General features: G+C 39.4%; 1 protein-coding gene across 1 annotated transcript in view; it reads right to left on the bottom strand.

Moving 5' to 3' along the window:
• Positions 1-10019: 10019 nt before the first annotated feature.
• Positions 10020-17873, bottom strand: part of tbx5b (T-box transcription factor 5b) — a 47259-nt gene continuing 39405 nt past the window's right edge. The window contains exon 9 of the mRNA XM_061906437.1: positions 10020-12077. Coding sequence (XP_061762421.1) covers positions 11569-12077 — 509 coding nt within the window. The 3' untranslated portion in view covers positions 10020-11568. The remainder of the gene's footprint in view (positions 12078-17873) is intronic.

Genomic DNA, 17873 nt, shown 5'->3' with positions numbered 1-17873 from the left:
TGGGAGTCAGCTGGCATGGAGCAAGAAGGGTCGCCAGTGTACGGAACAAATGGAAGGGACTCGTCGCCCAATGTTCCAACAGGAACAGGAGGAACTAAGTCTAAGTAAGTAAGCAGAGCCCACACTAGACCAGGAGTCCCCAAACTTTTTGACTTGAGGACCGCATTAGGTTAAAACAATTTGGCCGGGGGCCGAGCTGTATATATATATATATATACATATATATATATACATACAGCTCACTGATTATCGATGGGAAAATGCATTTTTAGACAATTTGATTTGACTGAGCGTCTAGGAGACACCAAGAGTAACCAGCGGTGGGAAATGGATTATAAAGGACAGATTTAAATAATTTTTTTTTTTTTACATTTTTGAACTTGGGAGTCTGAATTTTGGACGATGGCGGGTCGTATTCGGTTTGTGGACCCCTGTACTAGACGGTATATCTTACCTTTACATGTAAATGAAGTCCATTCACCTTTCCATCTGGATGAAGATCTCTATGACTTCGTTGTAGAGGTCCTCCTTTTTCTCTTTTTCTTTCAGTTTTAAAAGTCTCTCTTTCTCAATTGAGATAATTGCCACGAAATGCAAGCTCCTGTTTCCTCAAAGATCAAGAGGTGTTTATCAGCTCTTTTATCATCTCATGATTTTCCTTTACACTGGCATTGTGGATGCTGAAATTTGTTTATTTAGATTCAGATCAATACATGATGTTTTTCCAAACGTTTTTAAAGAAATCTGACCTTGAATGTGGGCAGATGAGCTTTTTTGTTTTTCAAGGCTTCTTGGCAGGTTTTTCAAATCCATCATGTGGGGTGCTGGAGCCTATCTCAGCTGCATTCGGGCGGAAGGCAGTGTACACCCTGGACAAGTCGCCACCTCACTATATCCCATTTGGGTCCAAACACGGTCACTCGTTGAGAATAAAAAGCAGGGAAAGCAATAAAGACGTTTTTTTGTTGCACTGCCAAAAAGCCATTATTTTCCAGTATACTAATCCTTTTGAAATGAACGCGTTATTTTCTGTCTTCGGACCACACACACCTTCGAACCAAATTTGGCAGCTCTGGCGTTGGTCTCCCAGTATCAATGACTTCTTGCTTTGATTGAAAGTCCAGTCTTGAAAAATTCCTTATGTTAGAAATCAAATCCTCTATTTTTAGGGGGAAAAAGCGTGACAGTTTGTGGGAAGCATAGCAGTTGTTGTCTGTTGTTTTTTCTTATACTTCTTAAGGGTTAACCGGTGTTGGCAGTTCATGAGCTTTTGATATATCGCTCCGTACTTTGAGGCAGAGGTACTTGCTGCCTCATGGCCTGCCTTTCCCCCGTGGCAACAATCACGCGCCCCCTCGCACGCACACGCTCAATACACTTTGTGTGTAGCCATGGAGGCACCACCTGTGTCTGCCTCACTTCTCGTCTGCCGCGTTATTTTCATCAGGAAACACAGAATTTATGCAATTATGACCATGTATATTATCAAAACATACAGGAACCTCACCAAAATCACATAGTAAGCATAGATTCAAAAGAGAAATATTAAAACATATTTTATTTTATTACTTCGTTTTTGAACATCTCATGGTTAAGCCTTTTAACCTCCTGGTGGCAAGGTGAGGCACTGCCTCACTTGCCTCCCCTGACAGCGCATCACTGATTGAAGCAGAATTAGGTGTCAAAATTATGTCTAAACAGCAGACATGTATTTATCCATGAAAATATGGAAAAGATGTTGATGGTGTGTTTGATGGAGAAGCAGGTGAAATAAGATACCGCTCTCTCCAAGGTAAATGCTGTACATAATTTTTAAATGACTTCATACATGACTGTAGTTGTTTGTAGTACATTCAAGTGCAGTGATTCTGAAATTGTAGTAAGCCTGCTCCATCTAGTGGTACGTCAGAGAATCACATAATGAAATATTCAAACACAGTGTTACTGTTCAAACTTTGTGTAATGTTAGTGGCCAAAAATATTGTTAAATAAATCCTCTGCCTTGTTTTTAATGAATACTGAGGCCTACTATGCTACTATATTTTAATGGTGGTACTTGGAGAGCCAAGTGTTTTCGGAGGTGGTACTTGGTGAAAAAAGGCTGAGAATTATTCTATTATTTTTCTACAATATTTATTTTTCTTTTTAAAGGGTATGTTAGGGGCTTCACGGTGGCATAGGGGTTAGTGCGTCTGCCTCACAATACGAAGGTCCTGCAGTCTTGAGTTCAAACCCGGGCTCGGGATCTTTCTGTGTGGAGTTTGCATGTTTTCCCCTTGAATGCGTGGGTTCCCTCCGGGTACTGTGGCTTCCTCCCACTTCCAAAAACATGCACCTGGGGATAGGTTGATTGGCAACACTAAATTGGCCCTAGTGTGTGAATGTGAGTGTGAATGTTTTTCTGTCTATCTGTGTTGGCCCTGCAATGAGATGGCGACTTGTCCAGGGTGTACCCCGCCTTCCGCCCGATTGTAGCTGAGATAGGCGCCAGTGCCCCCCGTGACCCCAAAAAGGGGAATAAGCGGTAGAAAATGCATGTACTTGTACCCACGCTAAAACAACAGTTTTTTTATTTATTTATTATTTATTACATTATTTTATTTTGGCAGGTGGAGGATTGGGGGGGGGTCAGTTGTTGCATTTTCTTAAAATGTGTTAAAAAATGAGGAAAGGAGAATGTGCAAAAAGTGGATGGAGGAGGATGTGTGTATGAGTGTGTGCGTGTCAGGAGATAAGCGGCACTTAAGCTCTTTGATCACAAAGGTTCATCCATCTAGTGTTGGAACATGTGTATGAGAAAGTCCTCGACTGACTGATGATCATGCGCGCACACACACACACACACACACACACACACACACACACACACACACACACACAAGCACACACATACACACGCTCATTACCCTTATTTTATATAATAGAAAACCTGCCTTTTTAAAACCAGGCTACAGTCATTTCAAAAGTCATATTTGCAGGGTAATATGTAAAACCTTCTATTGAACTTGCATGCATTACTGACCTCGTTTACTGTACCAGCAAGCAGGAGGAGAACCGATCCATCTTGAAAAAGCAGGAGGCCCCTCTGAGCCCACCTCATTCTTGCCCCCCTCATTTTGGTCTGGCAACGAAGGGTTAAGGAGGAACAGAACCTCTGAAGAGCTGCTTGCTTAACCTCCGACCTCAACGTGTGAGGAGAAAAAAAAAAACGGAGAAAGAAAGACATGCGATGAAACGTACACACACCTAGGTAAAGAAAACACATTTACAGCAGGTGTTTTATGCAGCGTTGCTGAATTTGTGTGCGTGTTTTAGGGAGCGGTACCCATGTTTCAGCATCCTCCAACCCCAGCAGACTCCTCTCCTCTGTGGGCAAGCAGGTTGTCAGTGAGGGGGTCCAGCTGGTGCAGACTGCAGATGCCAAACAAGCTGTCAGAGATAAGAGGCGGGTGATGAAGGTACGCCTGGCAACCACTCTGGGGGGACGGTTAATGAGTGCAAGGCTCGGGAGGCGCTCTTACGTGTGTGATAACAACAACATATACATTGTTATGTCCCTAATAGCCTCCAAATGTTATTGTAGGAAACTTTGCAAGAATACTCTCAGGAAAGGGAACAAGGTTATATGACGTAAAATTAAATGGTCAGCGGTTCCACTCGCGAAAGTGCTGACTATAAATAACCTAACGAGGAATGTTAATTACCTCTGTCGTGTGTGTTTCCACGTTAGCAGGATTATGGCAAATCTGCTAATCTAATCTTTTAGAAGAGGAACACATAACATCTTGGTCATTATCTCTGTGGAAAAACGCCAGTAGACTTCTCTTCTTCTTTATTTTGTTTGGGAAAACTGTAATTGTGGACTTCAGGACTGTGGTGGAACAGCCGAAGAATACAGTAGCCTGTGTGTGCCGAGCAGAAGGTTAGGATTGATTGTATTCATCCCACAAAGGGGAAATCATGCGGTTGCAGTGCAGATACAAAAACATCCTACCTTTTATTCCAGTGTTTCTCAAATGGGGGTACACATACCCCTGGGGGTACTTGAATGTATGCCAAGGGGTACGTGAGATTTAAAAAAAAATTCTATAAATAGCAAAAATTCAAAAATCCTTTATAAATGTATTTATTGAATAATACTTCAACAAAATATGAATGTAAGTTAATAAATTGTGAAAAAAAAATACAACAATGTGTTGACAGCTAGATTTTTTTGTGGACATGTTCCATAAATATTGATGTTAAAGATTTATTTTTTTGTGGAGCAATGTTCTGAATTAAGTTCATGAATCCAGATGTATCCCAATTACAATCCCCAAAGAGGGCACTTTAAGTTGATGATTACTTCTATGTGTAGAAATCTTGATTTATAATTGAATCACTTGTTTATTTTTCAACAAGTTTTTAGTTATTTTTATATCTTTTTTTCCAAATAGTTCAAGAAAGACCACTACAAATGAGCAATATTTTGCACTGTTATACAATTTAATAAATCAGAAACTGATGACATAGTGCTGTATTTTACTTCTTTATCTCTTTTTTTCCAACCAAAATGCTTTGCTCTGATTAGGGGGTACTTGAATTTAAAAAATGTTCACAGGGGGTACATCACTGAAAAAAGGTTGAGAACCACTGCTTTATTCAATGAATCAAAAATACTGAAATTCCATGACATAGTGAATTTTCAAACAGCCAACATTAAGCAAAATACAATCTGCTACCCAAGAATATACTGTACAACAATTATTCTCAACAAAAATGTAATTTAAAACATTTGTACGCACGCACAACACTGAAAACCTTCAGTACATCAGTATGTGGAATTAAATTATGGAATGAATTAACAAAGCAATCAAACAATGTACCAATATAATTCACTTCAAGACACTCTTCAAACTTAAAGTGTTTACAAAGTACAAAGAAGAAGAACCATGATAAACATTCATCCATCCATTCATTTTGAAGATAATCTTACTCATTTCACCATATGAAACACAACTTACTTCACTAAAGATTTATTTATTTTTAATGTTATCACTTTTGGAGTATATATAAGTTTTAGCAACTGCTATGTAAAGGAAAAGGGGTGTTATAATCCGTTGCCCGGATCATGTTTTGTTTAGTCATGTTCCGTTTAGTTTTGAACTCCCGTACTTCCTGTTTTGTGCAGCCTTGGATTGGTTTTGGTTACCATGGGTGCTGATTGGTTTCACCTGCCTCTGATTAGTGTTCAGCACGCTCACCTGCTGCCGGGCACTAATCACGTTGTGCGCCATATTTGTTCTGGTTTCGTTGTTTGCTATATGCAACAGTTACCTTTGGTTATTCCCGTTTCCTAGTTCATTATTCCTGTGCTAAGTTTTTACCTTAGCTTCTGTGTGCGATCGGCATGCATGCCTTTTGTTTGTTTTCTACATGTTTGTATCTCTTATATGATTTATGACAAATAAATCATCTCCTACACGCACGCTTTGTCCGGAGTTGTTCGTCTGCATCCTGAGAGAACGCAGTAAGATGCGACCCTGACGTGACAAGGAGTAGGATTAAATAAGCTCTGCTTCTTCCTACTCTTTTCGAACATGTTGAATAGAGAAACTGGAAATTGTGATGTATAATGTTGTATGCATGCATGTTCCAAATAAACACAAACTCAACTCAACTCAAAAAGTCCACAAAAATATAAGGTACAAAACATAGAAACAAGAAGGAAACATTGAAAGAACACAAAGTACATATAAGACATTGAAAGAGCACAGAGCTGATGCAACAATCTGCCACTTCAGCGGTGCCATTTTTACGTACAGCTACAATGTTAGTCGCAACAAAAAAAGCCATCAATAATACATATTGTGCATGATTGCACCAAGCATTGACAGACAACAAAACAGAAAACACAATTTCTAAGCTGTGCATTAGTCAACTTGTTTCACTTCATTATGGCTCCTAATGCATCTTGGGGCAGCACGATAAAAAAAGGAAAGTGAAAGTGAAAACTGAAGTGACATTACTAATATCAAACAGCCATCAGACTGTATAATTCATATGTTCTTCCTTGACTGCACTTAAATGTAGAATATATGTAGAATATATTTATATTATTCATATATTATATATAATATATGTTATATATTATTTATTATTATTATTGTTTATTGTGAGCGAACTGTGGTGCTGAATTTCCCCCAGGGATCAATAAAGTACTTTCTATTCTATTCTATTCTATCTGAAAGACTAGCCTATTATGTTTTACTGATTTTTTTTTTTTTACTGATTTTTTTTTAAAATGATTATAGCAGTTAAGTCATTTTAATTTACACCAGTATTAGCCTATTATCAGAAATACTGACTGTTTTTATTTTTTGTAATGAATCTTTAAGATATCATATTCTCGTGTTTTGAAAGGAACATCACTGTTTAAAATTTCCTCTTGATTAAAACAACTTTTAAGCGCAAGAGCTTTTGAGCAAAAACACATCCAAAATGTAAACAATAAAAGGACTTCACGGTGGTAGAGGGGTTAGTGCGTCTGCCTCACAATACGAAGGTCCTGCAGTCCTGGGTTCAAATCCAGGCTCGGGATCTTTCTGTGTGGAGTTTGCATGTTCTCCCCGTGAATGCGTGGGTTCCCTCCGGGTACTCCGGCTTCCTCCCACCTCCAAAGACATGCACCTGGGAATAGGTTGATTGGCAACACTAAATTGGCCCTAGTGTGTGAATGTGAGTGTGAATGTTGTCTGTCTATCTGTGTTGGCCCTGCGATGAGGTGGCGACTTGTCCAGGGTGTACCCCGCCTTCCGCCCGATTGTAGCTGAGATAGGCGCCAGCGCCCCCCGCGACCCCGAAAGGGAATAAGCGGTAGAAAATGGATGGATGGATGGATGGTGTTTGTGTAAATAAAACTAAAATATAAGTTGCTGGCGCTGCATGTGCATAAAAAACTGCTCCCTAATGAAAGGCCCGCAAGTGCGAATTGGTTCAAATCTGTCACATAAGGGAGCCGCTTCAAAAGACACGATTTGTTCGCAAATGGCCCTACAACATTCACCTTTAAGCATTTTAACTCAGCATCAACATTTTGGAACAGAAGAAATATAAAAACAAGATGTTGCTGCGTTGGAGAATGTTATTGAAAAGTTTGACTTTTGCACCTCCAGTAACTGTGGTGCATTCAAGGACCCTCAATTAAAGTGAGAAAAACAGAGCCATCGATAGGTTTTAAAGACAGAGGGAGACTTAACTCCCAGGAAATTGTATGATAAAATAATTACATAACCACATCATTATGATTTGTATTATCCATGGATGAGAATACGATGTGAATCTCTACTTTACGAAAGTTAACATATTCATAATCCTATTTAAGTAAATAATTACAGATTATATGATAATTTATTTCATATTCTGTAATATGAATTTAAATTTGATGTCACTTTCCTTGAAAAAAAAAAAGTGAATTTTTTAAAACAAATTTAGATATGTTCATTCCATCTTTAGAAAGTCAATAGACTTAGACTTAAACAAACATTATTGATCTACAAGGGAAATTGTTCCACACAGTAGCTCAGTTTCAAAGGATGGAAAGGGTAAAGATGGAAAGGATAATGCAGGTAAAAAGTAGACTAAAAAGGTACCATACCATATGTAATAGTTACATATTATATATACAATATATAATATATACTGATATATTATATTTTTATATAAGGTGTTTTTTTTAAAAGCTGGTTTCAAATACCGGTAAATCCTTGCAATAATTAGTTTTTAGTGCCTGCATGTAAACATAACAAATATGTGTGTATGTTTGCAAAATTCTGCAGACACGTCAGCATAATAAAAAAAAAAAAAACTGCAACCAACCGCTACCAAAATTCTGAAAAACTTTATTCAGTTCTGTATATAAATCCAATTCAACATACAATTTTACCACAGCTATTTAACACTGTGTGGAAATAGAGGGTGGACCCAATTTTGAAGACATATCTCAACACAACAGCATCTTGTTTCACAAGAATGACAACAAATCCAGAGTAATAAATACTATAAAACACATACAAAAAAAAAACTTTCATCCATCTCACACAAACACACGCACACGCGCACACGCACACACACACACACACACACACACTAAGGAATGATGAGGGTTTGCTCTCTGAAAACTGAGCACCTTCTCATGTTACTGCATATAAAACCAGGGTGGAAATGTTAGAAAATGGCTACGAAAAAATAAAAATCTCAACTTGCTTCAATATTCCACAGAGCCACGGTTTGTCCTTTTAACGGGCGGCAGGAAGTAATACTATCCAGATGTGACAGGAAATGACTTTCCTCTATGAACTATTATGTGGAAATAACAGGGGGCAATTAGGGTGCCTAATAAAAGACTAATAATAATAAACTTATATTTACCTGAGTGGATCAAATATCTCATTTACAGCACTGTGTTGCAACTCTCACAGGTCAAAGGTCAACACAGAAAAACAACAAAAAACATGTCATGAAAACTCACCGCGCTTTAGCTTTCGAACTGGTCAGTTTTGTTGGACGAGGGCGGAGTCGGCCCTCACGATGATTGGTTGGCTAGTGGGGGGTGACGGAGAGGACACCGGTGACAGATGCGTGATGTTGAGATGTGCATTTACCCAGAATGCAGTGGGAAGTGTATTTACAGGTCTCTCAGCCTGTAGCACGATCTAAACAAAGTGTTTATCTCGCTGGTGCCTGCAGCTACTTCTGCTTGTCTCATTGCAAATGAGCTCAGAGCCGTCTTGAGTCGAGCTGACACAGCCTTTACATGGCCACACACACACACACACACACACACACACACACACACACACACACACACACACACACACACATTAACTCACACACACACACCACACACACACACACACCAAACACACACACACACACACACACACACATCTTTGTATTTCTTACCTTCTTGAGACCTCCAAAAAATGCCTACTTCTTTAGGACCACCCTTTCTAGATATATGAAGATTTTTATTTACAACATTAATGATATATACATACTGTACTATGCAAATATAAAAAAGATAAGCTTTTAGTGAATTTTTTTCTTCTGAATGTTTTGTTTATAATTGTTTTTTAATCTTCATTATTTACTTCAACTTATTACAGTATGTCTCTATGTACAGTGGGGCAAAAAAGTATTTAGTCAGCCACCGATTGTGCAAGTTCTCCAACTTAAAATGATGACGGAGGTCTGTAATTTTCATCATAGGTACACTTCAACTGTGAGAGACAGAATGTGAAAAAAAAATCCAGGAATTCACATTGTAGGAATTTTAAAGAATTTATGGTGGAAAATTAGTATTTGGTCAACCATTCAAAGCTCTCACTGATGGAAGGAGGTTTTGGCTCAAAATCTCACGATACATGGCCCCATTCATTCTTTCCTTAACACGGATCAATCGTCCTGTCCCCTTAGCAGAAAAACAGCCCCAAAGCATGATGTTTCCACCCCCATGCCTCACAGTAGGTATGGTGCTCTTGGGAAGCAACTCAGTATTCTTCTTCCTCCAAACACGACAAGTTGAGTTTATACCAAAATGGATACATGGAGGATACAGCAGAGGTTTGGGAGAATGTCATGTGGTCAGATGAAACCAAAATAGAACTTTTGGGTATAAACTCAACTCCTCGTGTTTGGAGGAAGAAGAATACTGAGTTGCATCCCAAGAACACCAGACCTACTGTGAAGCATGGGGGTGGAAACATCATGCTTTGGGGCTGTTTTTCTGTTAAGGTGACAGGACGATTGATTCGTGTTAAGGAAAGAATTAATTGGGGCCATGTATTGTGAGATTTTGAGCCAAAACCTCCTTTCATCAGTGAGAGTTTTGAATGGTTGACCAAATACTTATTTTCCACCATCATTTACAAATAAATTATTTAGAATTCCTACTATGTGAATTCCTGGATTTTTTTTTACATTCTGTCTCTCACAGTTGAAGTGTACCTATGATGAAAATTACAGACCTCTGTCATCATTTTAAGTGGGAGAACCTGCACAATCGGTGGCTGACTAAATACTTTTTTGCCCCACTGTACATTTTTTTGTTTATTAATTTTGGCCAAAGGGGGTGCAATTCAATTTTTTTACACACACTTGTTATTACACATGTTGGCCAGAGGGGGAGCATTTCAAATTGTACACACACTTGTTATTTCATATGTTGACCAGAAGAGGAGCACTTTAAGTACCAACACACAGCCAATTTGAAAAATCCCTCCTTTTTAGGACCTTAATTTTGGCCAAATCGGGCGCATTTCAATTTTTTACACACACTTGTTATTACATATGTTGGCCAGAGGGGGAGCACTTTTAATACCAACACAGTCAATTTGAAAAATCCCTACTTTTTGGGACCACCTTAATTTTGATAGATTTCACCACCAGGGGTGCAAATGAGACATTCTCTATTAGATGCAACGGTTTTCCTTGTTGAGACCATGATTTCGGTCCTTACTTGTTTACCGGTCCTCATGGAAGGTACTTTTCCATGTTAATGTCTCAAGAAGGATTGAAATACGAGAAAACACACACACACACACACACACACACACACACACACACACACACACACACACACACACACACACACACACACACACACACACAGTCACACACATTCTTGTATTTTATACCTTCTTGAGACCTCTATAAAATGCCTACCTCTTTAGGACCCCCCTTTCTAGCTATATATAGATTTGTATTTACAACATTAATAATATATACATACTATGCACATATAAAAAAAGGTAAGCTTTTAGTTATTTTTTAAAAACATTTTTGGTTTGTAATGGTTTTTTTAATCTTTATTATTTACTTCAAGTTATTACAGTATGTCTTTATATAGATATTTATTTTATTTTTTTAAATCAATTTTGGCCAAAGGGGACGCATTTTAATTTCTTAGACACACTTGTTAATACATATGTTGACCAGAGGGGGAGCACTTTTAAAACCAACACAGTCAATTTGAAAAATCCTTAATGTTGATAGATTTCACCACCGGGGGTGCAAATGAGACATTCTCTATATTCTCTTTTCCTTAATGTTGTCTCAAGAAGGGTAAAAATACAAGAACACACACACACACACACGAATTATGCCTTTTCTGCGTCAAGGATGTGCTTTGCTCCACTAAAGATAAAAAAATAATAGTAATAAAATAAAAATCCCCGCAGGGGCTTTTTCTGTGAGATTATTGTGGTCCATAAAAGTCTGACGGTGGGTCACAATTTACATCTTTGACAATGACGCAAAGTGGAGGGGGGAAAAACAGCCAGGTTCTGTTCAGGGTTTGGTCTGAAACGGGTCTCACAGTGCAAAACATTTGGTTGACATCAGTCTTTGGGTTACAGAAAGACAATAAAACACGACTTTGATGTTCCTTGTGCTGCTCAAATTGGGAAGTCCAAGTTTTTAATGAAGCGCCGCTCGATGCGGCACACGGGAGGGACACTTTGGAGAAATTGGCACGGCACAGGATGACACAAAGGTGATGGAGTTAGTCCCTGCGAAGTGCAGTGACTTTTAGGAGGCGGCGCTCCATTCGGGAACGCCGCACCGGATGTGCGTCTCTAATGAGTGATAGCGCGGGGGAGACAGGTTGGGGGCGAAACGAGGATACTCTCTGTGGAGAGGCGGGCTAAGTTGCCTGCTGTGAGCGTTCCCGGCGCTCTGGCTCTGGTAGAGGTCGTGAGAAACAGGCTCCCCCAGCGGCGGAGAGCCGTGGTGGGCTACGGCGCTGAGCCGAGAGCCCTGCGGACTGGAGCTGTAGGGAGCGTACGGCGGGTAGGGCTCCACAGGAGTCATGGCGCCGTACGACCAGGATGCACAGCCGCGCTCGTCGACTCGGCCCTCGGAGCCCGCAAACATGCACGCCTGGCGCTGGCTCATGTCCGAGCTGTAGGGGGCGTCGGTGAGCAGCAGGGGCGAGGGGGCGAACGAGGAGGCGTGATAGTAGGACTCGCCAGGGCCCAGTGAGCTACCAGGGAACCCTCTCTTGAACTGGCGGGTTCCCGAAGAGCAGTTGTCCTCCGCTGCATGGAGAAAATGTTATGACATTAAATCAGCACAGAGAAAGTTACCGCTACTTTAAAAGACGTTTTATTGCCGAGCTCGGCCCGAAATGTGCACATAAAAGAAAACCGCATTGGTTTTGCAGCTTGACATTTACTGAGGCAGAAAAATAAAGAGTGCTTGATTCATGTTGGTGGGCTTTTCCTAATGGACTGCACACATTATATGGAGATGGCACTGAGCTTATGGCAGATACTTTGTCTTCTTGGGGAATTTAGACATAAACAGAATTTGCCAGGCTTAGACTTTATTGTATTCAGGAAACTCTTCTATGCTTCCATTGTGCGTCCGTAATGTTTAACTCTTGGTGTGCAGCAGTCATAAACAGATTGCAAAGGAGAAAGAGAAATATGCTGACCCTAAAACTAAAAACTAGCATTAGTTTGTCCCTCCAAGAATTTGCGATGCTACGATGGCGCCAATTCCCGCAAATTATGTTCGGCCTTGCAACTTTGACCAATTGTCAATCAATCAATCAATCAATCAATCAATGTTTACTTACAAACCCTGTTTCCATATGAGTTAGGAAATTGTGTTAGATATAAATATAAACGGAATACAAAGATTTGCAAATCATTTTCAACCCATATTCAGTTGAATATGCTACAAAGACAACATATTTGATGTTCAAGCTGATAAAAACATTTTTTTTGCAAATAATCATTAACTTTAGAATTTGATGCCAGCAACACGTGACAAAGAAGTTGGGAATGGTGGCAATAAATACTAATAAAGTTGAGGAATGCTCATCAAACACTTATATGGAACACCCCACAGGTGTGCAAGCTAATTGGGAACAGGTGGGTGCCATGATTGGTATAAAAGCAGCTTCCATCAAATGCTAAGTAATTCACAAACAAGGATGGGGCGAGGGTCACCACTTTGTAAGCAAACTGTCGAACAGTTTTAGAACAACATTTCTCAACGAGCTATTGCAAGTATTTTAGGGATTTTACCATCTACGGTCTCTAGAATCATCAAAAGGTTCAGAGAATCTGGAGAAATCACTGCACGTAAGCGATGATATTACGGACCTTTGATCCCTCAGGTGGTGCTGCATCAAAAACCGACGACATTGTGTAAAGGATATCACCACATGGGCTCAGGAACACTTCATAAAACCGCTGTCAGTAACTACAGTTGGTCGCTACATCTGTAAGTGCAAGTTAAAACTACTATGCAAAGCAAAAGCCATTTATCAACAACACCCAGAAACGGCACCGGCTTCACTGGGCCTGAGCTTATCTGAGATGGACTGATGCAAAGTGGAAAAGTGTTCTGTGGTCTGACGAGTCCATATTTCAAATTATATTTGGAAACAGGACGTGGTGTCCTCCAAAACAAAGAGGAAAATAACTATTCGGATTGTTATAAGCGCAAAGTTCAAAAGCCAGCATCTGTGATGGTATGGGGGTGTATTAGTGCCCAAGGCATGGGTAACTTACACTTCTGTGAAGGCACCATTAATAATGAATGGTCCACACAGGTTTTGGAGCAACATATGTTGTCATTCAAGCAACGTTATCATGGACGCCCCTGCTTATTTCAGCAAGACCAGTGTTAAAACAGCATGGCTCCGTAAAAAAAGAGTGCGGGTACTTTCCTGGCCCACCTGCAGTCCAGACCTGTCTCCCATTGACAATGTGTGGTGCAATATGAAGCGTAAAATACGACAGTGGAGACCCTGGACTGTTGAACGACTGAAGGTCTACATAAAACAAGAATGGGAAAGAATTCCACTTTCAAAGCTTCAACAATTAGTTTCCTCAGTTCCCAAACGTTTATTGAGTGTGGTTAAAAGAAAAGGTGATGTAAGACAGTGGCGAACATGCCCTTTCCCAACTACTTTGGCACGTGTTGCACACATGAAATTCTAAGTTAATTATTATTTGCCAAAAAAAATAAAGTTTATGAGTTTGAACATCAAATATGTTTTCTTTGTAGCATATTCAACTGAATATGGGTTGAAAAGGATTTGTAAATCATTGTATTCCGTTTATATTTACACCTAAAACAATTTCCCAACTCATATGGAAACAGGGTTTGTATATAGCCCTAAATTACAAGTGTCTCAAAAGGCTGCACAAGCCACAACGACATCCTGGGCTCAGATCCTACATCAGGGCAAGAAAAAACTCAACCTAATTGGATGACAATGAGAAACCTTGGAGGGGATCACAGACGCCCCCACCATTACACCCCCACCCCCACCCCCACCCCCGGGGCGACCGGTGAAATGGATGTCGAGTGGATCTAGCATAATATTGTGAGAGTTCAGTCCATAGTGGATCTAGTTAATAGTGTGAGAGTTCAGTCCAAAGTGGGGCCAGTAGGAGATCATCAGCAGCACAGAGACGTCCCCAACTGATGCACAGATAAGTGGTCCACCCTGGGTCCTGACTTTGGACAGCTAGCGATTCATCTGTGGTCACCTCACCGAATCTTGTATTTCGACACGTAACTTCTTCCCGGAAGTGAACCAGCGGTGGTCAACCAAGATGGCTGTTGTACAGTAAAGAGCATGCAAACTATCCGAGTACAAAAGAGGCTTAAATCTTCCTGCAAAAATCCGATACCAGCAACTATGCAATGGAATAGATCCCTATACTTGATCAATCAATCAATCAATCAATGTTTATTTATATAGCCCCAAATCACAAATGTCTCAAAGGACTGCACAAATCATTACGACTACAACATCCTCGGAAGAACCCACAAGAGTGATATCAAGGATTATACGTCGGTCGCGTTTTCAAACATATCAAACTGTTGTGCTCCAGACACCATTCTACACGACAAAAAAGACGGAAACTTGGAAAAACATGGAGGTCTACAACTTTTTTGTGTGTGGCTGGGTCAAGGAAATTGGTATCAAGACGATCCTGGATAAATATGCCTCCTTTTTGCATGGGTAAGGTTGCATTTCATGATTTAACTTTGCGTCTACTGAGTTTTGTAGCAATTGCAAGCGCTGTTTTCGAGTAGCGTGTTTTCCCCTATCTTTATCCAAATATAATTATAGATGTCAACATTGTTATGTGCTTAGATTCATTTGTGATCGTTGCCTATGGTAAAAACCTGACTCTTTTAGGTTTTGCTCACATTTGTTTTCTTTTATTTAGACTCGACGAGTTGGTGCTTTTCGAAAAACTCGTAGCAAGCAAGTTTAAGAAATACAAATAACATCAAGATAATACTTAAATGGGAAATAATAAACTTTTAAAGTATATTAAACAAACCTTCAACAAAGGGATCACTGCAAACGCATTGATTATTCGACTCCGCTCCCTTGGACTGGAGTGTGAGCTGCATGCATTTCTCATCGAGGTTTTGTAAAATTTGCACTCTTCCGCCCTTTTCGATTACCTCTCGAGGAACTCTGAAGAAACATTTATACATTTTGCGATTTGAACAATTCGTACAGCCGAAAACAACACAAGCATAGGGCATTTTTTCTTCGAGAAAAGCTAAATGTCTATGCTTAGTATCCATTGAGAACAGAGCTAGCTTGACAAACACACACATTTAATGGGCGGGACATGAGCTGGACGTGACGCTACTTATTTTTGCCTGTCTAATCTAAATGTTTGTTTCTTGTGTAGACTAAGCAGAAACATCAACGTGTAACAATATAGGGCTTGAAAGTGTGACGTAGTAAACCCTATTGCATAGTAGGTCTTGTGGGCCTCTGAATCGCTTATTTACATTTCTGAATGCAAGTTTCTTTTCTTGAACAAGTTCAACAGCGCAACAGGTGGCACCATTAACTGCCACAAACATTGTCATGATTGCTCCAGGGGAAAAAGGATTTGGTGAGATTTTTCTTATTTCCAGCGTAAAAGCAAAGTCGAAGAGCTGATAAAGAAACTGCAAATAGCCTGTGTAGCAGCCATGAAACGATCAAACATGACTTTTAACGCCATCACCCGGTACATGTTCGTACATTGTTTCTTAACAATTTTTTGGCCAGGAGCACCCCCGAAAGGGTCGGCAAAAAAAACTGGTTTCTCAGCTGTTGTCTGTATGGACCGCAGTGGTACTCAGTTGCAATACCCTTTTCCACCACTTGTGGCAGTAATGACAACAATGACAACATCAACCATAGAGAATACGTCTGGAGCGAAAGCCATAGAGAAGTTTGTTAAGCGCAAAAATTATGAACATACAAACAACATATAGACCGTTGGAAAAGAGCATGTCTGTTTAATTTTAATCTTGGGTAAGCACAAAAATGAATGAGTATTATTTTCGGTGAAGTAGGTAAACCTGCTGATGAAATAAGGCTGGGCACCCTTACTCCATCTTGAACACATAAGAGATGAAGATGATGCGCAATTTGAACAAAGGACAATGAACCTTAACAGACTTTGAAATTATTCACCGGTATAAAAACTACTACATTGACGAGAAATAGACGAGTTTGGCTTCGACAATGGCGGAAGATTACTCAAATCTCTTGCTGATATGGATCAATTTAACCAATTTTACTTGGTTTTTTTGAGGTAGCGATCCTATTGAAAAGGGTACGGTTTGTCTTGGTATGGTTCCCTTATTTTTTATTTTGTACAATCCATTTTAATACATTTTGTTGCTCTCGCTCACGTTACAGGAGGTACAATTCAGCCATGTAAACAAAAGCTTTGGTCAACAAAAAGGGCTACTGTGGCCCCACAATGCATTGTGTGATCACGTACCATTTCGAGCTGTACAGTATATCAACTCTATTACTCAAACGGCATAATTGTCATCCTCCTGCGTGCACTTACGGATCCTGTGAACAGTGCGAGGCCTTCTGGATAACGTGGTGTATAAACATTGAGCAACACACCGGCATCTTCACCGCCTATTTATTTATATTTATTTCACTTTTATTTATCCAGGGTAAGGCAATCAGGATTGTCATTTGGAATGCTGATCTGGCAAACAGGCAACATTTACATGTTAGAGATGTTGAAGCGTGATGCAGCACTTTGTGCTACATTTTATATGTATGAAAAGTGCTATTGATGGATTGATAATCTCTCATTGTCTCTTATTTATCAACGATATTAAGAATAACATTCTTACGTATTTGAATTTTGAAGTGATTCATAATTTTAATTATTATTTTTTTTATTATAATTTATCTTTGGAATACACTTTTAAAAACATTTTTACTCTCTGCGTGTATGTCGGCAACCAAAAGAAGGTTTTGTAACCTGTAACTTATTTTAAGATATTTTGATATTATTACTATACCAAATAATACATTGCGTGAATCGGTATAAATCAAGAATAAAGTTGAATCGAGAATCAATTCTGAGTCGAATCATCCCCCCAAAAATTTAAAATCGGATCGAATTGTGAGGTGCCCAAAGAGTTTTATGTCGTTTTGTTTCATTGTGCTTTGCTGAGCGTTTACTTTTCGACTTTATTTAGCCATCCCTGAATGCACCATAGTTGTGTACAATAAGACCAAGTAAAACCATCGTTGCCAAATTTGCTATTATAAGTGACAGTGGGTTAATTTTGGAACGTGTTGTTGATTACATCCCAGTTGTCAACAAAAAAAAATCATTTGTTGAAAATAATTACCAGAGTGAATACAATGATGTATTTTTGAATATTCAACATCAAAACTTGATTTTCCAGTTTCACAGTTATATTGCAACACAGAAATAGCGTGAAACACACGTACAGTTACATGATCAACATCAACACCTATTCTAAAAAGATATTTGTATTTTAGTCATTTATTATGGATCTGGTCAATTTTT

Source organism: Nerophis ophidion, linkage group LG07 (assembly GCF_033978795.1).
Source record: "Nerophis ophidion isolate RoL-2023_Sa linkage group LG07, RoL_Noph_v1.0, whole genome shotgun sequence".
Lineage (NCBI taxonomy): Eukaryota > Metazoa > Chordata > Actinopteri > Syngnathiformes > Syngnathidae > Nerophis > Nerophis ophidion.
This window is presented reverse-complemented; position numbering and strand designations above follow the sequence as displayed.